Source organism: Malaclemys terrapin, chromosome 10, assembly GCF_027887155.1.
Source record: "Malaclemys terrapin pileata isolate rMalTer1 chromosome 10, rMalTer1.hap1, whole genome shotgun sequence".
NCBI lineage: Eukaryota > Metazoa > Chordata > Testudines > Emydidae > Malaclemys > Malaclemys terrapin.
The window spans coordinates 84,083,163-84,107,932 of record NC_071514.1 but is presented as its reverse complement, the minus strand read 5'-3'; the positions used below and the strand labels follow the sequence as shown (position 1 = coordinate 84,107,932).

The following is a 24,770-nucleotide window of genomic DNA, read 5'->3' as shown; positions in this document are numbered from 1 at the left end:
GTAGGAACTTACAGCGTCTTCGCTCAACCAAGTCCGGTAAAGATTTCTATATACTTATTTATTATTTGAGTGGATTCTTAGCATGATAGTAAATAGATAATGGGTCATACAATAGATTCATGGTAAAGATGTGGAGGAAAATATTCCAAAGAGTTGAAACATCACATCGGAAAAATCTGGGAGAAATCAAACTACTGAATTATCTCTCCCAATTCTGTCCCAGCTCAGGTCTTGATAAAAACGTGCAACACAAAGAAGCAAACATTTCCTTTGATTCGTTCAATTTTAATGAGTGCAGGTTCCTAGAAAGCAAACAGTACATATTGTTGTGATATTGCTAAGACGCTATTACAGAGATCTAAAAAATAAAGAAAATAAATATCTTCTCTTTGTCTCCATGGTTATAGCACTAGGTCAACTTGAAAACAACAGGAATTTATCACTGTGTTTGCACAGTTGGTATAAAACCAAAGAGATATTTTTTTTAAATGGCAATTGTCTATATGTTTTCATAGAAATCAGAGTGTCAGGAGAACCAGCTTTGAATATCTTCCCCGTCCGCTACAGGAAACAGTTTCCAAGTCAGGCAACCATTTGCTCTTCGAATGTCTCTGTTGGGCGAGCTCAGCAGATCAGGAACTATATCTCGGACTCAGAAAGACTGTAGGGAGAAAAAGAAATCATGTGTTTGTCTTAGGTCTGACTGATATGTCTCAGTTGTGCCAGTGCTCAGATATGTTGACCTGGGCAAATCACTTCCCCTAACCATATCTCAGTTTCCACCATTGTAATATGGGGATAATGATACTTAGTCTTTGTAAAGTGCTTTGAGATCCTCTAAGAAATGGCGGTGTATACGGGTAAAATATCAGCATCGATGGAAGTTCAGCTATGGATTTAAATGGGATCAGAATTTGATTTACGTTTATTACAGACTTGCTTGCTTGTTATAAATTATCATGTATACAAACCAAAACCCCAGATCCAAGTACCCCCAAATATCAGGCTGCTCTAAATTGGACCCCCTTGATTGTGGCTTGGACGGATCTGTAATATACATACACACAAATCTCACCCTCCCACTGAAACATACTCACAGAGAAGAAACAGAATTACAACCTTAGCACACACATGTGAATTCTGCCCTCAGTTACACCCAAGCCAATTGCAGTGAAATGAATGGGATGGCACAGGTGCAGTTAAAGGCTGAAGCGACCTCTGTTTGTACTTTCCAGGCTTGTAACTTTAAACCTCTTAATCAAACCTGGCAGATAAAAAAACTAGGGCTCCCCAAATTATTTGTAGGGAAGGGTGGAAGGCAAATTGGCAGAACACTTCGGGAACAAATTCTACACCCACCAAACTCTCACAGACTTCAGAGGGAGTCTCCAGGGAAGACAGAGTTAGATCCCACCATAAATGTGAGGAAAAGGTGTTTAATATTTGAAAGCAACCCCCTGCCCATGCAGATAGATTGAGTGTTGCTTTGGTGTTACTATAGTCCGAGTTAAAAGCTGGGCTTTAAGGGGAGGGAATGAACGGAGGGGTAGAAATTTAGATCCACGTTCTCAAATGGCTGTGGCCCCTTTGAAGTCCATGGAGCTCCTCTGTTTTACACTAGCTAAGGGGCTGGCCGTTCAAATGGGGTGGGACTGCTGCACTTTGAGAATCAATGAGAGATGCACTCTTGGAATAGGCTGAGCCTGTAGTGCAGAACGTACCTAGTTCATTTCTATGCTTTTAAAAAGAAGCACAAACCTTTTCAGATGTAAATATTGAAGTGGTGAGAGAAATAGCATTATGAACCAGATGTTGCCAGGTTAAGCAGCCAAACTAAAGTTCAGAAACCGACATCCGCCGCACATAGTGTGTCATGCAGAGCGAGTACTGGGGTTATTTTTAAAGGGTAACAAAGACCCTAATGAACTTGGTTAAATAACGTCCATCAGCTGCCAAGGGAACACATTAGCTGGAGATGGAAAAGCCTGTGTAGGTAATGGGATCCACACCCCTGTTTGGACAAGCACCTTAATTTACTTTACTGTTTGACTGCAACTTCTGCGCATACAGTCCAACATTTCAGCAACAGCAGCCAGACGGGCTTTGGCTTTTTGCATTAGCTTTAGTGAAGCATCAAGTGGTACCAAAACCCACCATCTCTTGAGTAACAGAGGGGTAGCCGTGTTAGTCTGAATCTGTAAAAAGCAACAGAGGGTCCTGTGGCACCTTTGAGACTAACAGAAGTACTGGGAGCATAAGCTTTCGTGGGTAAGAACCTCACTTCTTCAGATGCAAGACATCTGAAGAAGTGAGGTTCTTACCCACGAAAGCTTATGCTCCCAATACTTCTGTTAGTCTCAAAGGCGCCACAGGACCCTCTGTTACATCTCTTGAGTGTTCAATTTAAGCTCCCGAGCCTTGAGAAAGAACGGGACAAGTCTTGACTGCGGCGTTTTGGTGCCTTTCCTATACACACCCAGATAGGCTCGGTGCAGCGGTAATGCTAGTTCCCGGAGGAATATTCACGGTAAGTGCTGTGAAGTACCTGACCTGGTCATCTTGCTTTCTTGCTGCCCAACCCCCTGCCAATAGCGCATCATTTAATAATCCCGAGTTCTCAGCACTGCACAGAAATCTTTGTCTACAACTAGCTTCTGTGTATGCTTCCTTCCAAATAGCCTGTATCCCCAGCCACCAAACCAGAGGAAGGTACAAACCAGAAGCGAGCAGCCACCGACCAAGAGGTTTCCAAGAAAATGCCATTGTTCGGCTCAGAGCTGAGAGACAAAACTGTTCATCTCAGTCTCCGGTTGAATCGCTGGTTTCAAGAATTTCCTGGCACCTCCAAAGCTCTGCTGTGATCAGTAAATCCGCTGATTTCCCTTCTCAGGTGGATTTACAGCAAACAGCGGAACTGCGGCTGCTTCTGCCTGGTCAGGAAACTCTCACTAGGTCACAGCTTTAAACCATTTGGAATAAAACCATCACCTGATCCCCAACCCATTGAAATCCGCGCCAAGGACGGCCATGGGGCTTAGCATCAGGCCCTCAGAGCAGGGTGAGTCCGCGAGAGAGGAGCGGAAATTGATCAGGGGACAGGTGAGTGAGACGGGGCCTGGGAGGGATGTTGTGCCGGTGTGTGTCTCTGTTGCGAGGGCAAGGAGGGCTCTGCTGAAGCCCCGGCAGCGGGTCCCCGCTGGGAACCCATCCTCCCCAGCATGCCATTAACGCAGTAAAGTGCTGGCCGCTCAGCCGACCCCCTAGTTCAAAGCATGACCACCCGGGGAAGCCCGGCTCCAGGGACCCTGCAGCCCCGTGAGGGCTGGTTTCTCTCCCCCCCCCCTCCCCCGGAGTAGCGAGATGGCTTTTCTAGCCTCATACTTACTGGGGGAGATTTACCTTAAGTCCCCGATCCCCTCCTCGCTGCCCTGCGGCTGCTGCTTCATCACCGTCTCCAGGAGCTTTGGCCTTTTCTTCTCCCGGGTCCCTCCTCGGCTCCAGGGGCCCTGCGGGGCGGGCAGCGCTCGGGCTCGCTGCGGGAGGAGGCTGGCACCTGTCTGCAGGGGGCCCCGGTGCTGAGCGATTGTTCGCCTGGCTATTAAGTCCTGCAGGCCCAGCCGCGTGAGGGCCACGGGTTCTCTCCCACGGAGCTCGCCTCTGGCGGGGCGGGGGGCTGGCACCCCGGATGCCTGGGTCCGCGGCCCGGCTGCTCTGAGGTCTTGCCTGCGGCTCTGCAATAACCTGGGCGCCCTGTTCACAGCGGTGGGGGGCGAGCCCGGGCTCTCTCCTGGCTCATCCCCCAAGTCCCGGCGCCACAGGTACGGGGAGCGTCTGATGCCCATCAGCAGCCCCGAAGCTCGGCCCACCGTGTGGTACCGGGGGCTGGCCACGTGCTTGTACCAGGCTCCTACCGGATCGAGCAGCAGCATCAGCGCCAGCAAGCCCAGGGTTTTCCATGCGCCCCCAGACGCGTGCCTTAAATTCATGGCGAGCGCGGAACAAACTTCGCGGGGCTTCAGCTGGTCCAGGCGGCGGGGGGAGGAAAGAAAAATCGTGTAACTAACTAAGTAACTAACTCACTAACATGGGATGAGGGGTCCGCTGGCTCCCGGCGGGCGCTGGCCGAAGCCTGCAGAGCAGCAGGGGCCGAGGGCTGAAGTTAGTTCCCCTTGGAAGAGTTGCTGGAGTTTGGGAGACTCTGATGCTTGGGGGTCTCTCTTCCCCCCTTGTATATAGCCACCGAGGGGGCGGAGCGGCCAAGCCAGAGTCCCCGCCCCCAGCCAAGGTAACCGCGTGGAAACTGAACGAGCATCCTCAGCCCGTCAGCCCCCCTGCTGACTCCCCGCCAGCCACCCCCCTGAAAGTGACTAAAGCATCTCCGAGCCGGCTCCTCGGGGGGGCAGCAGCCACTCAACTTCTCCTCCCCCCGCTTTACCCGTCCAGCCCTCCTTCCCCACAGCCCGGGGCTGCCTGCCCGGTGACAGCAGCACCAGCTGTTTCATGGCAGCAGAAGGGAAGGGGCGAGAAATCCAACCCCAGCCGCCCCATCAATGCCCACTGCACACACACTCACGAAACGTAGGGAGTCCGTGACTCACAGCTCATAGGAACCGCAAGCAGGGCTACATTGCTGTGATTTTCAGCAACATTAGTCCCGAGCCCGGGGCTAAATGGGCGTTGATCTGGCTGGTGTAGATGAAATTCCTGCTTTTGTGATCTCTCTCTTGCAGAAAGGAAGTTGACTTGTAATCAGACAAGGATGATCCCCCCCACACACACACACACTTCTCCCTCTCTTACACCTACACACACACAAACCCCCACCCGTGCAGTTCATTTGTCCTCGCAGAACAAAACCCGCTTGTGTCCACAAAGGGGTAATACATCATCAATCATTAATAATGCAAAACCTAGACTCCAATCCTGTCTCCTGCAATTCACTAGCAAATATCCCAGCCTAAGGATGCCCAGGAGATTTCAAAGGCCCAAATGCTCACTGACTTTGGATGCATGGCATTGCTTTGGGACAGGACAGTCCCAGAATAATTAGTCAATAGTTGCAAAGTGATTAGATAGATAGACAGACAGATAGATAATCACAGCATAACACATATCGAGCTAGCTATCTATCCCCAGACACCCCATCTATCTATCTATCTATCTATCTATCTATCTATCTATCTATCTATCTATCTATCTATCTATCTATCTATCATTTTTACATCACATCTTAAAACAACTGAGAAAGACTGCCTGTCTCCCTATATGAGCAGCTATCTGACTAAATTATAACTTCTGATTTCTCATTTCTTCCTGGGGAGTGGGGGGGTGGGAAAGAGCCTAGCATTTGTTTAGTTTGGAAAGTCTATTAGTTTGCATTCTTTCAACCTTATAGAGTCATAGAATCGTAGGACTGGAAGGGATCTCGAGAAGTCTCCTAGTCCAATGATGGAGATTCCACAACCTCCCTGGGCAATTTATTCCAGTGCTTAAGCACCCTGACAGTTAGGAAGTTTTCCCTAAAGTCTAACCTAAACCTCCCTTGCTGCAATTTAAGCCCATTGTTACCATCCTCCTGATCCAGAAAAACCAGGCAGACCTGACGTTTTCTGCCCAGTCATCGTTTAGCTCCTCTAGAACTCTGGGTCAGGCAGGCCCGGCCTTACAGGTGGGTGACATGGGCGACCGCCCAGGGAGCCGTGATCAGGGGTGGGGCACCGTGGTCAAGAGGCTGCAGAAGGGCTGTGCCCACCTGGGGGGTGAGGGGAGGGGCTAAAGGGCAGGAGCCAGGCAGCATGACACCTGCTGCTGCTCTGCCTGCTGCGGGAGTAGTACTTAAGGGGTGCCAAAGATGGTCCAGGGCACCATTTTCCCTAAGATCTTCAGCTGATGTAAACTGGTGTATAACTCACCTCCTCAATGGAGCTACATTGATATCCCCTGCCTGAGGATCTGGCCTAGGCCTCTCAGTTCACATTTTCTGTTGTGTGAGCAGCTACTTGGAAGCAAATTCAGACCTGTCTTTTGTCATACAAAACGACATTTCATTCCTGTATATTTTGCCTGCTATGTTTTTATTATTAAAAGGAATATGTAGCCAGGCGCACAGACACCACAGCACCCAGCGAGGCTGCAAACATGCAGCCTCATGAACAAGCTTTCTGCTCCAAAACCACTGCCTTCTAGCCTTCGGATTAAAGGAGAGTCTCCATTATCCGCCAATACTATTTAGCCTGTTTGTCACTTTCCATCCCAAAGAAGGCCAGACAGTCGCAGACACTTGTCTTGAGGCACTCTGATTCAGTGCTGTCCATGCCACTGTGGGCATATTGCTCTTCACCAGAAGCAGTGCGAAGGCAGGTACACGATTACTGCTGTGAATTTGGTCCAAGGATGCCTGTTCCTTATGCAGCCACGTGTCTGATTGTGCACCCTGTTTATTCATACAGGATTTACCAGTCCTTACGTGAGTACTGATGCATTTGCATCAGAGCAGGAAACAGATTTCACTTTAGTGACTGCTTCTCTTGTTGGAGTTTGTTCTTTCTAATGTTGCCAAAGTAACAATCCTTTCCTGTAGCTGAGAGAAAACTCCAGAGTGGTCTGGAGAAGAAGGAGGGTGAGGGATTTGGTGAAAAAGCAAAAAGTGGGAGCGAGACGCAGTGAACTGTAAGAGGACTGGCTTGCTGAGCAGCGTGCCTGCTCCTATTCCGAAACTCTCTCATGTTCTGCAAAGGATACAAGTCAGTGACAAAGTGTTCCTGGCATGTGAGAAGGGAATTCTGAGCTTTTCCTGAGCAGAGCGCACAAAAATTACATGTGTACATAAGATGAATCCGTTTTTAACTAATCAGACTCTGAGAGCCAAGTCCACTCCTGGTGTAATTTCATGGAAGTCAGTGGAGTTGCACTCAGGGTGAATCTGGGTCGTAGTTTTTAACAGTGGTCATTGATGAAGGTGCTATTTCTGGATTTTTAGCCCTTTGAAAGTTATGAATGAATCCACAGCTTTCATTTTTAATAGAGCCATTAAATGAATGACATCAGTACTGTACACAGACAATCACGCCTCATCCATCTCTGATCACCAAATACTGGCTCACAATCAGATATGCATTATCAATTTTATTTCATCCAATAAAGAAGTCATTATTCTTCCTTCTCCCTGCTATAGCTGCATGGACTCTGAAAAACCCTGGGCTAGAAAATCATTCGCATTTGGAAAAGTTGGAAGCTCATTTCTAACTTTGCCCCAACCTCCAGTCTAGCAGGGGGTTGGCAGTTTATGTTGTTTTGTAATGGTAAACGGACACAGGTTAATAATACCTATCTCTCATATAACGTTTTTCATCAGAAAGTCTCAAAGTGCTTCACAGTCTTTACCGTATTTATCCTCACAGCACCCCTGTCAGGTAAAGGAGTGTCGCTATCCTTATTTTACAGCTGGGTAACTGAGGCACAGAGAGGCTAAATGATTTGACCAAGGTCACACGGGCCGGAGTAAGGTCTTATAAAATAAATAAATAAATGGAGATATCCCATCTCCTAGAACTGGAAGGGACCTTGAAAGGTCATTGAGTCCAGCCCCCTGCCTTCACTAGCAGGACCAAGTACTGATTTTGCCCCAGATCCCTAAGTGGCCCCCACAAGGATTGAACTCACAACCCTGGGTTTAGCAGGCCAATGCTCAAACCACTGAGCTATCCCTCCCCCCCCAGGTCTTGAACCTGGGTGTCCCAGTCCTGGGCTAATGGCCTAATCACCAGATGATACGGTGTATAACCCTATTCCAATTGAGTCATACCTACCTCTGACAAATACATGAGGGTCTGTATTTTCCTTACACTTTGGCAGCATTTGTATAGTTTGTCGTGCCAATAAAATCTCATTTCACTTCTGCTGGTGAAAGAGACAAGCTTTTCATCACAGAACTGAAGTGGCCTGAAGAAGAGCTCTGTGTAAGCCTGAAAGCTTGTTTCTTTCACCAGCAAAAGTTGGCCCAATAAAAGATATTCCCTCACCAACCTTGTTTCTCTAATGTACATGTGTACATCTAGGTCATACTGCCAGGAAGGGGGACTCTATCCTGGGAAGCAGAGACTGCAAAAGATTGCGGGGTGGATAATCAGCTGAAAATGAGCTCCCAGTAAATTGCTGTGCCCAAAAGAGCTAATGAGACCCTTGGATGCATAAACTGAGGAATCTCAAGTAGGAGCAGAGAGGTTATTTTACCGCTGTATTTGGCACTGGTGTGACTGCTACTGGAATCCTGTGTCCAGTTCTAGTGTTGACAATCCCAGAAGGATATTGATAACCTGGAGAAGGTTCAGAGAAGAGTTGCGAGAATGATTCAAGCATTAGAAAACCTGCCTTTAGTGATAGACTGGAGGAGTTCAATCTAGTTAGCTTAACAAAGAGGAGGTTGAAGAGTGACACGATTACAGTCTATACAGTCTACCTACATGGGGAACAATTTGATAATGGGCTCTTCAATCTAGCAGAAAAAAGTATAACACAATCCAAAGGCTGGAAGCTGCAGGCTGACCAATTCAGACTGGAAATAAGGCATAAATTTTTAAGTAAAGGTAATTAATCATTGGAACAATTTACCAAGAATCATGGTGGATTCTCCATCACTGGCAATTTTTAAATCAAGATTGGATATTTTTCTAAAAGATCTGCTCTAGAATTATTTTGGGGAAGTTCTATACCCTGTGTTATATACAGGAGGTCAGACAAAGGTCCCTTCTGGTCCCTTGCAATCTATGAATCTATAAGCGCTGAGGGGAGGGCGGAGAGCCCCCGGCGGCCAGAGCGCCGGGAGGAGGGTGGAGAGCCCGGCCGGGGCTCTCCGCTCTCCCCGGTGGCCAGAGTGCCGGGGGGGGGCGGAGAGCCCCCGGCGGCCAGAGCGCTGGGGGAGGGCGGCAAGCCTGCCGTGGCTCTCCGCTCTCCCTGACCAGCCGGAGCGCCGCGGGGAAGGCGGCGAGCCCAGTCGCAGCTCCGCTCTCGTGCCGCCCCCCTCCAGGCGCCGCCCCAAGCACATGCTTGGTGGGCTGGTGCCTGGAGCCGGCCCTGGCTCCGCATGTGCCACGGCTCTGCACAGCTCCAAGAAGCAGCGCATGTCCTCCCTCTGGCTCCTACATGTAGGGGCAGCCAGGGTGCTCTGCACGCTGCCTGCGCCCCAAGCGCCACCCCTGCAGCTCCCATTGGCTGGGAACTGCGGGCCAATGGGAGCTGCAAGGGCGGTACCTGTGGACAGGGCAGCGTGCAGAGCCACCTGGCTGCGCCTCTGCGTAGGAGCTGGAAGGGGGACATGCTGCTGCTTCCGGGAGCTGCTTGAGGCAAGCACCGCCCGGAGCCTACACCCCTGACCCCCTCCCAGGCCCCAACCCCCTTCCCCAGCCCTGATTCCCCCCAACACCCACCAAACCCCTCGATCCCAGCCTGGAGCACCCTCCTGCACCCCAAACCCCTCATTCCCAGCCCCACCCCAGAGCCCGCACCTCCAGCCACAGCCCTCACCTCCTCCCGCATCCCAACCCCCTGCCCCAGCCCGGAGCCCCCTCCCACACCCTGAACTCCTCATTTCTGGTCTCCCCCCAGAGCCCGCACCCCCAGCCAGAGCCCTCACCCCCTCCTACACCCCAACCCCAATTTCATGAGCATTCATGGCCCGCCATACAATTTCCATACCCAGATGTGTCCCTTGGGACAAAAAGTTTGCCCACCCCTGGTCTAAATGAATCTGAAAGAGGCATTTGGAAAATAAACCACTGTCGTTTAAAGATAACTTTCTTCCATTTTTATTATAATGACTCTGGTATTTACTGGGAAGGTTCGCAACTCATCCAAGCATGAAAGAAAAGCAACCGGAGAGGCCAGGCTGACTGCAGGGATGGGTCGCTATTATGGTTTGGTTGTTAATGCTCATTTCATACTTGGCACTTTGGTTTTTGCTGTCTGGGGATTAAGTGTTCTGGTGATTTCTACCATTCGGGCTCCACTGCAGCTCTTCCTGGGAGTATAATGTGGTGATGCAGATGCAAATGTCTTGGATGAAGGACCTTATGGATTCTTATGAGGAACATATGTTTTAAGCAGTCTTAACAGGATGATACTACTTTGCCCTTCTCTAGCACCTAACACCCAAGGATCGCAAAGCACTTTGTAAGTCTCACAACAGCCTTGTTAGCTATTATTATCCCCATTTTCCAGGCAGGGAAACTAAGGGCAAAAGAGGTTAAGTGACTTGTTCGAAGTCACACAAGCTAGTGGCAGAGCTGGTAAAGAACCCAGAAGTTCTTAGACAAGGAACTGCTCTAATAGCACACCACACTGCCTTCTGACACAAGGAGCTACATTCATCTGTAGGTTAAATGGGAGTGCAAGTCACACACTGGGTGTAAGTTAGTAAGAAAATCTGTGTAAGTGCCAAAGTACCATAAGGTGCACCAATATGGAATTCATCAAACGTGCCGAAGAGGCAAAATTAATTGAAGTCTTTGGTGTTACCCTGGTGATGAGTTTAGTTCATTTTGTCTCCTGCACTCACACAAACATATTTTACAAATTAACACTAGTTTGTGTATCTTAAAAGGGTTAATTGCTTCCCGCAATTCTAAGTGTTTATGTGTGTGCATACCTTTTTATAACAGAATCATAGAGATGTCGGGCTGGAAGGGACCTCAAGAGGTCATCTAGTTGAGCCCCCTGTGCTGAGGCAGGACCAAGTAAATCTAGACCAGCCCTGACAGCTGTTTGCCCAACCTGTTCTTTAAAACCTCCAACAATGGAGCTTCACTATCCTTATAATTAGAAAGTTGTTCCTAGTATCTAACCTAAATCTCCTTTGCTGCAGATTAAGACCATTATTTCTTGTTCTGCCTTCAGTGGACATGGAGAACAACTGATCCTCTTTATAACAGTCTTCCCATATATTTGAAGACCATTATCAGGTCCCCATTTGACCTTCTTTTCTCAAGATTAAACATGCCCAGTTTTTTTAACCTTTCCTCATAGCTCAGGTTTTCTAAACCTTGGATCATTTTTATTGCTCTCTGTGATGTTGTGCAGTCTCTATGGTTTTATAAAAATATGGTAATGAGTGAATATAATGTAACTGGAATATGCTTCAGGCAAAAGGTCTCTTGTAAGGTATCACTACAAAGCTTATAATCTACTGAGTGTGATCATCCTATTTGTACAAATGTACCACTCTTGTATCTGGGAATAGAAATATTAAATATAACTCTGAGGGCCTATTGTAATTATGCAAAGTGTGGGTCATTAATGGTGGTTTGGAATCTTAATGGCTCCCATCAGCCCGGACAATTGACCGTGGATGGCTCTGTTTGCAGGCAGGCCTTCCTGTGAGTCAGGCTGGGAGGAATGAAGGATTGGGGGTCTTACAGTGACATGTGGTCATGTCACATGAACTGGAATCCATCTTTAACCTGGTGCTTTTCCGGGGGGGGGGGGGGGGGGTGGAAACCCAGAGAGAGACAAAGGATTATGCAAAAGATATAAAGAGGGGTGGAACAGAACAAAGAGGAGAGCGATCATGAAGAATCCCCTAGCTACCACCTGAGCTGGAACAAGAGTTGTACCTGGGGAAAGAATTGTGCCCAGGCCTGGAAGGCGTCCAGTCTGAGGAAAAAACTTACTGAAGCATCTCTGAGTGTGAGATTATCTGTATTCAGTTTGATTAAACATAGATTTGCACATTTTATTTTATTTTGCTTGGTGACTTACTTTGTTCTGTCTGTTACTACTTGGAACCACTTAAGTCCTACTTTCGGTATTTAATAAAATCACTTTTTACTTATTAATTAACTCAGAGTATGTATGAATACCTGGGGGAGCAAACAACTGTGCATCTCTCTCTATCAGTGTTATAGAGGGTGAACAATTTATGAGTTTACCCTGCACAAGCTTTATACAGGGTAAAATGGATTTATTTGGGTTTAGACCCCATTGGGAGTTGGGCATCTGAGTGTTAAAGACAGGAACACTTCTGTTAGCTGTTTTCAGGTAAACCTGCAGCTTTGGGGCAAGCAATTCAGACCCTGGGTCTTTGTTGGAGCAGACGGGAGTGTCTGGCTCAGCAAGACAGGGTGCTGGAGTCCTGAGCTGGCAGGGAAAACAGGAGCAGAAGTAGTCTTGGCACATCAGTTGGCAGCTCCCAGGGGGGTTTCTGTGATCCAACCCGTCACACTCTCCTCTGGACTCTCTCCAATTTGTCTATATCTTTCTTAAAGTATGGCACCCAGAACTGGACCCAGTACTAGAGCTAAGACCTCATCAGTACTGAAAAGAATAAGACAATTATTCTTGTGTCTTACATACGACACTCCTGTTAATACACCCCCAAAATGATATTAGTTTTTTTTTGCCACTGCATCACATTGTTGACTCGTGTTCAACTTGTGATAAACTATAACCCTCCAGATCCTTTTCAGCAGTATTACCACCTGGGCAATTATTCCCCATTTTGTAGTTGTGCGTTTGATTTTTCCTTCCTAAGTGTAGTACTTTGCACTTGCCTTTACTAAATATTTTTATTGATTGAATTCCATGTTTTCTTACTTCCACAGTCCTACAGAATGGTGGCTTTTAAGATTTGGTGAACGAAAAATCCATGGAGATAGCAGTCAATAATGACTGCTCGTAATGAAAAAATGAGATTGAAAAAGAATGAATGTGACTTCCCATTATTTATTATTATTATTTGTACTCAGGCAGCCTCTAAGAACCCCAACTCCATGGTGCAAGGTCCTGTACAAACACAGAATTGAAGACTGTCCTTGCTTAATTTCTAAATTAACTGTCTGTTTGCCATCAAACCCCACCCCACCCCCTATGTGCTGGCAGCACACTCATCCTGCAGCTATACAGCCCTGGAGGCATGACCTCTTCAGACCTCACAAGAGAAGATGTGTCAGGCCTGATTAGTATGTAGATGGAAGACATGTGAAACCCCAGATGCTGCAGGACATGGTAGTGATTCAGTAGGTATCATTTCTGAGTCAGTATCAAGCATGGAGCGGTCTTCAGCTGAGATATACAGCTCAGGATATGAATGACTGGTCATAAAAGCTCCCCTGGCCCTTTTCACAATAGTCGTGGTGGTAAGCATGCTGGTCAAACTAGAACATTCTGCCTCTCTAACCTCTACCTCCCTCCTGAAAGTTTCGTTTGCAGATGGTGTTTTTCACTTCCTCCCCTAGATTTAAACAACTGCCACGTGTTTTCACCTCACAAGTGATTGTATTTTTTAGTGGTAGAAAACATCATTCCTATATATGTGGTTTGCGAAGTGCTTTGGAATCATGATCATTAACCACCCAACTCTGGTACATTCCCATGCACATCCCACATGAGAGTTTTCTTGGTGAATCAGAATGAGTGCATTTTGTTAATGGATACATATGAGCCACTTCTTAGTGATTGGAACCCAAACTGGCTAACCCAATCCCTAAGGTACCAAGGTGACAGGTGTCTTAGATAGGTAGTCCTAGGTATAACAACGTTTGCCATTTTCTCGCATCTAGCATGTGTCCTAGTGTAATAAACTCAGATTACTCAGTGGTTCCTTTCATCAGTGATTCAGAACTTGCTGATTAAATGCTATTTCCTTGTTCCTTTGAAATAAAGGAGCTATAGCTGATACAAACAAATTATGATTTCACACTTTGAGGCAAGGAGCACCTTGATTTCATTCTAAAGTCTCCTATGTATTTTGTTGTCTCTAGAGAGAAAGAGGGAGAAATAATAGGTGTCTCATGATGTTTTAATTCCTCTTATTAAAGTCCATTAGGTTAATCACTAAACTCTTAACAAATGTCTAACTCATCATTACTTTACAAAAAAGTCAGATGCTGCTTTGAGAGATTTTTCCTCCAGGGTCCGTGAGTATGGAAGTTGAGTAGCAAGCTACAGAGTCTCCAAAGGATAATAAACTCTCCCAAATTACTCTCCTAATGGAACAAAGAGTGTTATAAATGTCACACACAATGTAGCAAAAGCACTGGAAACCTTTACGTGAAACAATAGATCCATTAGCACTAAGTTAAAACAAGCCAGTCTCATAGGACCGTTGCATGGTTTTATATAGCCTGCTATTCCAAGCCAAATGAACCTGTTTGCTTGCTCCGAAACTCTGGAGCTGATCTCACGCCATAGCACGTGGCAATACTAAGAATGTACATGCTTAAACCACCCTTCATCTGAAGATTTCAACGTACTTAATAGACAGTAACTCAGCCACACTACACCCATGTGAGTAAGTGTCATTATCCCCATTTTGCAGATGAGAAAACTGAGGCACAGAGTGGGAACAAAACGAGTCAGTCATTGGAGATGGAAACTGAGCCCAGGTCAAGACTCAGTCTTAGGCTCTAACCATCAGACCACACTAACAGGTCACACCACCTGTCCCAACTTTAATGGGGCAGACCTGCATCTTACAAACTAAGGGCATGAACTTGTAAACCTTACTCACATAAGTAATCCCCACTTAACTTACCTGACTGCAAAGGGACTACTTGCGGGCACATAAGAATTATCATACTAGATCAGACCTGTGATCCATTTTGTCCAACATCCTGTCTTCGACAGCAGCAGCCAATATATGATTAAGAGTGCCCTTAAATACCTCAGGGGCTGATGCAATGTCATCATAGTGTGATGCTGATGTGACAACTCAATGCCACAGAACCGTGATGCAAATATCATGAGACTCTGAGGTACCGATTTTTGTCCTAGAGAAACAAAACAGAACAACAAAGACAAAGATAAAAAATGCAGGTGAAAGAGCAGAAGGAAAAGATGACGTCAGGTGGATATCTCTAATGCGAGCAAACTTTTCAGCCCCCTCTGTTCCATGATTCAACCTTTCTCCTGGAAACAATTTATAATAATAATGAAAGTGAGTTAACACCTACCTGTATGGAGTGCAGAGTAAATATGGCTCTGACATGATGCATGTTTTCTGTAATGAAGGACACAGCTGAGAAGCGAACCCTAGACTTCAACTGCTCTAAGAGCCCTTACCTAAAGCCCACATGGCATTGAGCTTATTTAGCTGCAAGGCTTAATTAGTTGAGGTCAAATCCTATGCTCAGCTCTGTTCATGCAACTTAATTAACTTCAGTAGTGTCAAGAAAGATAGCTGAGGACTGCATCTCTGGCTCTAAGACCACAGTCCTGTAACTGGATCTGCACTGGTGGACCATGTTTTGTATAGCACAGGGTCTGCTGCATTGAACTGACTGACAGATTGGGGCCTATATTTGTAAAACCCTTTGCGATCCTCAAATGGAAGGCATTCTAGCAGTCCTATATGGTAACAACCATTAAAAAATGGAATTCAGTACACCCAACTGCGTCATAGTAGCAGGAACCAGGGTCATCTCCTCCCTTTGATGCATGTAATTTCTAGTGACATTTAGCAGGAGTGATTTGTGGAGACAATGAAGTCTGAAAAATCTAATGGAAACGGACAAAATCAAGTCCATTCAGAGGCAGTATGGTCTGGTGGACCAGATAGGGAGCCAGGAAAGCTGCGTTTTATTCCCAGGTTTATCAGTGACTTGTTATGTGACCTCAGACACTTTACCTCCCTGGGCCTCAGTATCCCTTTGTGTAAAATAGGGATAAAATGTTTATCTCCATTTATAAAGCCCTTAGAAATATACAGATGAACAGTATTATATGCTAAGTACTATGCTGGACCCGGTTGTAATGACACACACACTTAAGGTTGAGTTGTAGATCTGTTTCACATCTGTTATATTACTAAGGCTGCCATTCTTTGCTGAACTCAAGGCAGAGTGCCCCCGAATGGCTGCCCATCATCTGTCTGATAGGTGAGATCATGTGCTTTCCTTAGATCCTATGGATATTCAGACATAAGGCAGTGAGGGAGCTCTTGAGACTGAATTGTCTTGCTTTTGCCTGCTTAAGTTAGCTCCCTTAATATCCTTTGAAAGCAGAGCTCTCTCCAAAGGTTGGATTCTGTTCTGGGAACTCGCATATTGACTCCTTGACACCTAGAAAGCTCTTTCTTTCTCTCCCCCCCCTTTCCTGTGTATGTATATTTTCTCCCCTATTATCTGCTCTTATCATGCTCTCTCATCCTCCAGCAAGCAGTTGCTAAATATATACGTTTGCGAATTCCACATAAGGCAACTCTCCTTTACAGCATGGATCACTCTGCAAACTTTGCTTACACGCCCAGCACTCACGTGAAGGGCTCACTTCAGTTTTGGTTTGTTCAGAAAAGTTAGTGCCATCAACTTCTATAAAAAACTCCATCATGTTTTGAGAAAAACATTCTGTATCTCACCCCAGAATCTCAGTGGCTTGATCTAAAGGACCTTGCCAATAACCCGGAACACAACTTCAACTCTTGCAAAAAGTGCCATATGACCAGGACCTTGATTTAAAGTTTCACTTGAAATATGGTACATCTGGTAGCACATCTCCTGTAGCACTACCATGAGGAGCTGTTCAGTATTGACTCAAAGGGAGGAGCAACACCTACTGAACACCAACAACCGTTCCTTGAATATTGTTGAGTTTTCTTTGCAGGACTCCTATCCAACTGCTGCCCAGGCTTTAGCTGTGAGATATGATGAGATTACAGCCAGAGGTGGCATAGCTACAGACTCTTTACCACTAACACACTGAGGGCCAGACCACTTTACTACTAAACCCGCCGATTAAACAGTAACAATGGCAAGGGAAACACTGAAAGAATGATCATTGTTAACAGAAAACTTATACAAAATCATCTCTGGCACTTATTCCCTATTTATTTAGTATTTGCATATTTGCCGAGCCAAGCCATAGCGTTCTTAGTGGCCAAGTGGAGCTCTCGGACCCCACCCACACTCCTCGACAATGCGTATCACTGTTTGCTGTGCCGCATGGATTGTCTCGAAGACCCCAATGGTGCTGATTGGCTGCACGGAGGCCGGAATGGTTACGAAGGGCCCACTGATGATGTGGCAGGTTGAAGCCGGGCAGGTGAGCAGCAGGGTGTGTGATGAGGAACTGATTGGTGACTGATGTTAAACCCCAGTCTTCCCACCACAGAGACTCGCTGTCACATCCTGGTGTGGCAGCCTTGACCGCAGTGGGGACCATACTGAAGAGCTCCTCATTGTGCTGCTAGTAGGAAGCGTACTGCCAGAGGTACCATATTCCAGGTGACTTTAAATCAAGGTCCTGAGATCGTATTCACTAAATATATCCATTGCACATGTACTGTCTCTATTTCAAGTTATAGAAATTAACTTAATCCAAGACGTGACCTTAAAATTTGCACTTTGACAATATTTTGGTGCTAAATTATAAATATTTGATCTGTTGCTCTTCTAAACACGACGGATTTGTTATGTTCATCTGCACAAATATTAATTATTTCAGAGAACATTGCTGATTAAAGTGTCCTTTGCAAGAAGTGTCCTTTTCCTCTGACATTATGTAGTGTTCGGTTAATAAACATGGAAATTAACCAGCAGTAGCATTAATATTAGCTCTTTATCTTTGGAGGCATATATTTCCTGTTAGCCAAGGCATAAGACTAAATACCAGCTGAATTATTTGCACTGCACATTGAGCATAATTAAATATGCATAACTATATTTCTTCATGGCGTTGGTTCACATCAAGTGCTAACATCCAGATTCCATTTGTAATTAGTAGGGGAGTAAGAATGACTTCTTTAGGTTATCAGCGAAGAGTGAGTCAATCCACTGAGAGGACATTATAAACACCTCTTTGCTTTTACACTGTGAAAGAAATTAATCTAAATCAGGACTCACATATTGTAGTAATACCATTTTTCATAATCATAATGACTCTGAAGTAGGCTTCAGAGAGAACTTTAAATATCAGCTACCTGGAATTTCATTTTCCAGCTTGCTCTGGATAGGGACTGTGGTGCTGCACTCCATATGTCTCTGGGAATATGATAATGAGTGTGAATATAATGTAACTGGAATATGCTTTATGCAAAAGGTCCCTTGTAAGATATCATTATAAAGCTTATAGTCTACTGAGTGTGTTCATCCTATTTGTATATATTTGTATATATGCATCATTCTTGTATCTAAAACTAGAAATATGAAGTATAACTCTGAAGTCCTATTGTAATTATGCAAAATGTGGGCCATTAATGGTGGCTTGGAATCTTGATGGTTCCCATTAACTAGGACAATTGACCATAGATGGCTCTGTTTACCTGGAAGCCTCCACTGCATACCTGCGGGACAGTCCTGGAAGAATGATGGGGGGCTCACAGGACATGTGAACATGTCACATGATACTGGAATCCATCTTTAACCTGGTGCTTTTCCATTTAAAAGGCTGGGTGGGAACGCAGAGAGAGACAAAGGATTCCTGCCTTGTGCCAAAGATATAATAGGGGGTGGAACAGAACAAAGTGGGCTGCCAGTCATGAGAAATCTCCTAGTTAACACCTGAGCTGGAACTAACAAGGACTGTACCAGGGGAAAGAATTGGGCCCAGAGTAGGAAGAAGTCTAGTCTGTGAAAGAAGTTTATTGGAACATCTCTAAGGGTGAGATTTACCTGTATTCAGTTTCTTAATGTATCAGGCTTAGACTTGCGTGTTTTGTTTATTTTGCTTGGTAACTTACTTTGTTCTGTCTGTTATTACTTGAAACCACTTAAATCCTACTTTTTATACTTAATAAAATTACTTTTGTTTATTAATTAACCCAGAGTAAGTGACTAATACCTGGGGGAGCAAACAGCTGTGCATAGCTCTCTATTAGTATTATAAGGGCGGACAATTTATGAGTTTACCCTGTATAAGCTTTATAAACGGAAGTATTTGGGATTTGGATCCCATTGGGAGCTGGGTGTCTGGGAGCTGGAGACAGGAGTACTTGCTGAGTTGTTTTCAGTAAGTCTGCAGCTTTGGGGGCGTGGTTCAGAACCTGGGTCTGTGTTGCCGCAGGCTAGCGTGTCTGGCTCAACAAGACAGTTCTGAAGTCCCAAGCTGGCAAAGAAAATGGGCTCAGAGGTAGTTTCAGCACATCAGGTGACAGTCCCAAGGGGGTCTCTGTGACCGAACTTGTGACCGAAACTTCAACAGAACAATAATTAGCTCATCGTAATTATTACTAGTAATTGACTAATATGGAACCTAGACAGATCTATGTTTATACAGCTTCAACATATGGCACACAGCTATGGAAGTCACTTACAATATGCATGTTTGGAGCAATAGTCTGTAGTACATCAGGCATAAAGGGCTGCTCAGATCTTCTGTCGAGCAGGGTAACAGGGAGATAACTGTATTAGACAAAGAAATTGAGGGGGGTCCAAATTTTGTTTCACTGAAGACTCCTTTGGCAGCTTGCTAGAAGTCTGGGGACTGGACTTATTTGGCATATATGTGTACATACAATTAAAAATAAAAAGCACAGCATGCAGCAAACCTGCTCTCTCTTGTTCTCTCTCTCTCTCTGTTGCATCTACACATGGATGACTACGAAGGGCCTGATTCAGCTTCTAGTCAACACACCAGTGATAACTCTATTAACTTCCAGGGAATCACACTTGATTTACATCAGTGTATGTGAGAGGAGGATCAGGCCTCTTTGTTTGATGAGCATAAAGCTATGGGATCTAATTCTCTTCCCTTAAGGGAGAATCATATATTTCAGGAAGGGAATTGGGCCAGTGCAGTCAATCATGTTTGCTGTCCACCTTATGGTTATCGGTAGAGGATGGCTGCATTTGGCCTTCAGGCTGCATTGAGGGTGCCCTAATTTTACTTGCCCTTCCTTCAAGATCAACTCCTTGGCTTCACTCGTAAAACTCCAGAGCTAGGTGAGTTTGGGAAATCTAATCTGATGAGCAAAAAAAAGAAGAAGTTCTCTACATTCAATGGCTTGTTAAATCTGAGAACATTAAGCCCTTAAACAGCTCCCCCTTCAGGCCTTGATCATTCTAAAGATTAGCAGAGAAGCAGAACATGTCACAATTGATCTGCTGGCAGAAAATGTTGCCTGCAAGGCGCCCTGATTATGTAAAACAACATACTAGTAAATGGCAGCTTATTTCCCCTCAGCAGACCTGGCCCTGCTCTCTAGAACACCTGAAAGAGACTAGTCACAGGGGTAAGGTAGACTTTATATGAGGAAGGTCTGTAGGCCAGGCAGGGCCGGCTCCAGGGTTTTGGCCGCCCCAAGCAGCCAAACAAAACAAAACAAAACAAAAAGCTGCGATCGCGATCTGCAGCGGCAATTCGGCGGGAGGTCCTTCGCTCCGAGCGGGAGTGAGGGACCGTCCGCCGAATTGCCACTGAATAGCTGGACATGCCGCCCCCCTCCGGAGTGGCCGCCCCAAGCACCTGCTTACCAGGCTGGTGCCTGGAGCCGGCCCCAGGCTCAGCCCCCGGACACTCCAGAACCAGCATTCAAATAACTGGTTTACACTTAAAAGTTAGAAAGACACAACTACAGCACTCAGGGGTGTGAAAAATTCGCAATCCCAAGGGCGGTAGCTATGCCAACCTAGCCCTGGTGTAGGCATGGCTAGGTTGATGAAAGATGTGTTCGATCTACCGCTGCTCAGAAAGGTGGATTACCTACGTCGACGGAAAAAAACCCTTCCTTCGCTGTAGAAAGCATCTACACTACAGGTCTACAGAGACATAACTGCAGTGTCATAGCTGTGCTGCTGTAGTGCCCATAGCATAGACATGGCCAAAGAGTTCTAGATGACTGTAACAGGCATCAGTTCCTACTGACATAACGTGAAACCTTTGAGACAAGAGCTGAAAAGTACGACTAGTGGTTCTGCCCAACTGCTTTGTCACAATGATCATTATGATGAGTAACGTCATTTTAAAGCCTAATTATGAAGGTATATTTATTATCCCACACTTGGCCGTATCACTGGGGTACTTGCGTAATTTCACAGATGAGTGACACTTAAGGCAGCCCATTACTGTCAGCAGCCTCCATCTCATTTCATGCTAATTGCTCTCCAAAATTGGTAGGATGCAGTTTTGACATGAAAACATTTTCAACAGTATCATTAATTTAGGGGGGAAATTTCATGGCGTAATTACAGCCAACATCCTCAGCCGTTCCTCATTATCTCCCCCAGCCCCTGCACACTTTAATGCTGATTACCAAAAAGGCGTATATTATCTACTCCTAATTCTGAAGTACCATAAATGGATCTCTTTAAGCATCTTCAAAGAGAAGGTAAAGGTTACCTGATATAGCTAATGGCCTGAGTCGCCAAAATACGTAGTTTTTCTTATGGTCAAAAGACTTAACTAATTTATACTCTCCCTGCCCCCCCGCCCCCACCCATAGATATTATTAAATGCTATCAGTGTTGAATTGGAGAAGAACAGTATGTGTAGATTTTCCTTTAGCTCAAGTGTCCAAGCCCAGTCATTTTTGGAGCAGGAGGATCTGAGTTCTATCCCTGCTGCTGCTTCTGCCATGAAGTTCCAAGTAGGCACTACGTGCAGCAGAATGATGCCTATCGAGGCCTACGTAGCCTTGAATTTCTTAAAATATTTAATACATTAACTTAATACATTTCTGCTCCTCTTGCTTCTTTCACCTCTGTAGAAAATCTTCTTCCAAGGAAAAGGTCTGCTCTCCAGTTCTTGCAAGTACATAACCCAGTCCCAGTGGGGAACAATATCTTATCTGTATTTGTCCAAATAGTCATGCTGTGACATCCCATCTCAACGTAACAATATTCATTTCTTTATATTGTGATGTCATATTTTCACATGGGAATACATTATTGCGCGCAGCCACAGCAGGCAACATCTACATGCTTCACTGCATCATCATGGGGCCTTGAAACATTTTTGAATTGTCCGGTGATTGCAGGTGCAGGAGGGATCCCATGGAAGTTGGGACCATCTTGCCAATGCGAGGAGAGATGGCAATCCTTGGGTTAGTGGGAGTTAGACACCTGTATGTCAAGTGAGGTGGGGAAGCAGATCTTTGGTAATATCCTTTATCCCGAGTGAGCTTGATGTCTCATCTGATGGTGGCAGAGTGAGAGCTTAGAGCACAGACCTTTGCTTTTTTTGAGACACTACTTGGAAAGACCCAGGAACAGAAATGATAGGCTCTAAAGAAATCTGCTCCAGCCCTCCACAAATGGAAGGATAAGTCAGCCCAAGATGGGTCATCTGAAGGGGACTGGGGAGAAAAAAGGGGTGATTCTGAAAGACTGAAAAAAAATATACCAGTATCGCTCATTTTATGTTAACTCCCAAGAAGATTTTATATTTTCAGATTAACACAGCTGTTCAATCCATGTTAAATCCATTCTCTGTATTACTCAGAACCCTCTTCAGAACCACAAATTTCCCTATTAAAGAAACAGACACGTTGATGGTTAATTCTGGCTCACATCACTAGCTTACCTATCAAAGCCTTAAAACAAAACCTGACCTTCATTAGATGTTCTGATTCTGTGTCACTCTTTGTAGCATGTATCTAAACAACCTCTTAGTGGCTCTTCACACTACATAGTTCTTAGGATCTGTAACATTGGCACTATTGTAAGTAACATCTTTTCTATCTATTTTAAGTTCAAAGTATAGACATCCTGTAGATCAGTGGTTCTCAACCTTTCCAGACTACTGGACCCCTTTCAGGAGTCTGATTTGTCTTGTGTACTCCAGGTTTCACCTCACTTCAAAACTACTTGCTTACAAAATCAGACATAAAAATACAAAAGTGTCACAGCACACTATTACTGAAAAATTGCTGACTTTATAATTGTTACTATATAATTATAAAATAAATCAACTGGAAATAAATATCGTACTTACATTTCATTGTGTAGTATATGGAGCAGTATAAGCAGTAATTGTCTGTATGAAATTTTAGTTTGTACTGACTTCGCTAGTGCTTTTTATGTAGTCTGATGTAAAACTAGGCAAATATCTAGATGAGTTGATGTACCCTAGGGTTACCATTCGTCCGGATTTACCCGGACATGTCCTCCTTTTTGTGCTAAAAATAGCGTCGGGGGGGGGGAATTTGTAAAGCACTCACAATGTCCGGGATTTCCCCCCTCCCCCGGAGCGGCTGGGAGGGCTGCAGGAAAGTCCCGGGCTGGACTCTGGAGCAGCTGGAGAGGAGCTCCGCCCTGCATTCTGAGCAAGTGTCTCAGCACAAAGTGCAGCCCTCCCCTTTTGCAACTGGGAGCGGTTACTGCCATGCAGCGTAGCAAAACGGGAGCGAGAGCACTTTGTGCTGATACAAGGGCAGCTCTCCCCTGCAACCCGGTCCGGACCAGGGACCGGGTTTTGTTGTGCAGGGCCAGGGACCGGGTTTTGTTGTGCTGGGGAGCTTAGCCACGTGTCCGGCTGGCACAGAGCCCAACACCCTGTTCTGAGCAGCAGGGTAAGGGGGGCAGGAGAAGGGGCAGGGAGGTTCTGGAGGGGGCAGTCAAGAAACGGGGGGGGCTTTTTGGGGGGAGTGGAGAAAGTTTTGGGCAGTCAGGGTACAGGTAGGGGGTAGGGTCCTGGTGGGCAGTTGGGGGGGGGTCTTAGGAGGGGGCAGTTAGGGGACAAGGAACAGGGAGTCTTAGGTAGGGGGTGGGGTTCTGGAGGGCAGTTAGGAGCAGGGGTCCCAGGAGGGGGCAGTCAGGGGACAAGGAGCGGGGGGGTGGAGAGCTGGGAGTTCTGGGGGGGGGCTGTCAGGGGGCAGGAGTGGGGAGAGGGATCGGAGCAGTCAGGGGACAGGGAGCAGAGAGGTTTAGATCCAGCTTAGCTCTGGTTCGGCTGCCACCATTTTCAATTGATTCCCTCCCTGGGAAACCTTGAAAAACCTTCACCAAATCCCTGGTGAAAACAAATCCAACCCCTTGGATTTAAAACAAGGGGAAATTAACCATTCCCCTCCTTCCTCCCACCAACTCCTGGTGAATCAAGATCCAAAACCCCTTTGGATCTAAAACAAGGAAAAAATCAATCAGGTTCTTAAAAAGAAGGTTTTTAATTAAAGAAAAAGGTAAAAATCATCTCTGTAAAATCAGTATGGAAATCAACCTTACAGGGTAATCAAACTTAAAGAGCTCAGAGGACTCCCCTCTAGTCTCAGGTTCAAAGTACAGCAAACAAAGAGAAACACTCTAGTAAAAGGTACATTTACAAGTTGAGAAAAACAAAGGAAAACTAACACGCCTTGCCTGGCTATTTACTTACAAGTTTGAAATAGGAGAGGCTTGTTTAGAAAGATGTGGAGAACCTGGATTGATGTCTGGTCCCTCTCAGTCCCCGAGAACGAACACACTCCCAAACAAAGAACACAAACAAAAGCCTTCCCCCCCCAAGATTTGAAAGTATCTTGTCCCCTTATTGGTCCTTTAGGTCAGATGCCAGCCAGGTTACCTGAGCTTCTTAACCCTTTACAGGGAAAAGGATTTTGGAGTCTCTGGCCAGGAGGGATTTATAGTACTGTACACAGGACAGCTATTACCCTTCCCTTTATAGTTATGACAGATGGGTTGGGAGTTCTGGGGGGGAGCTGTCAGGGGGCAGGAGTGGGGAGAGGGATCGGAGCAGTCAGGGGACAGGGAGCAGAGGGGTTTAGATGGGTTGGGAGTTCTGGGGGGGGCTGTCAGGGGGCAGGAGTGCGGAGAGGGATCGGAGCAGTCAGGGGACAAGGAGCAGAGGGGTTTAGATGGGTTGGGAGTTCTGGGGGGGGCTGTCAGGGGGCAGGAGTGGGGAGAGGGATCGGA

General features: G+C 45.9%; 1 protein-coding gene across 1 annotated transcript; it reads right to left on the bottom strand.

Annotated features, from left to right (window-relative positions):
* Positions 1-293: 293 nt before the first annotated feature.
* NPW (neuropeptide W) lies at positions 294-4,146 on the bottom strand. The gene is made up of 2 exons (XM_054043099.1): positions 3,400-4,146; positions 294-661 (listed from the first exon to the last, which is right to left on the bottom strand). Exons 1-2 carry the CDS (start codon positions 3,984-3,986, stop codon positions 640-642), a joined length of 609 nt encoding a protein of 202 aa, XP_053899074.1. The 5' UTR covers positions 3,987-4,146; the 3' UTR covers positions 294-639.
* Between the last annotated feature and the right edge of the window lie 20,624 nt (positions 4,147-24,770).

Bases quoted from the DNA above. Each gene is read 5' to 3' on its own strand.
- NPW (XM_054043099.1), bottom strand. From the start codon at position 3,986: ATGAATTTAAGGCACGCGTCTGGGGGCGCATGGAAAACCCTGGGCTTG. The intron at 662-3,399 runs GTAAATCTCCCC...TTCTCCCTACAG, and splicing joins GAGGGGATCGGGGACTTAAG to TCTTTCTGAGTCCGAGATAT.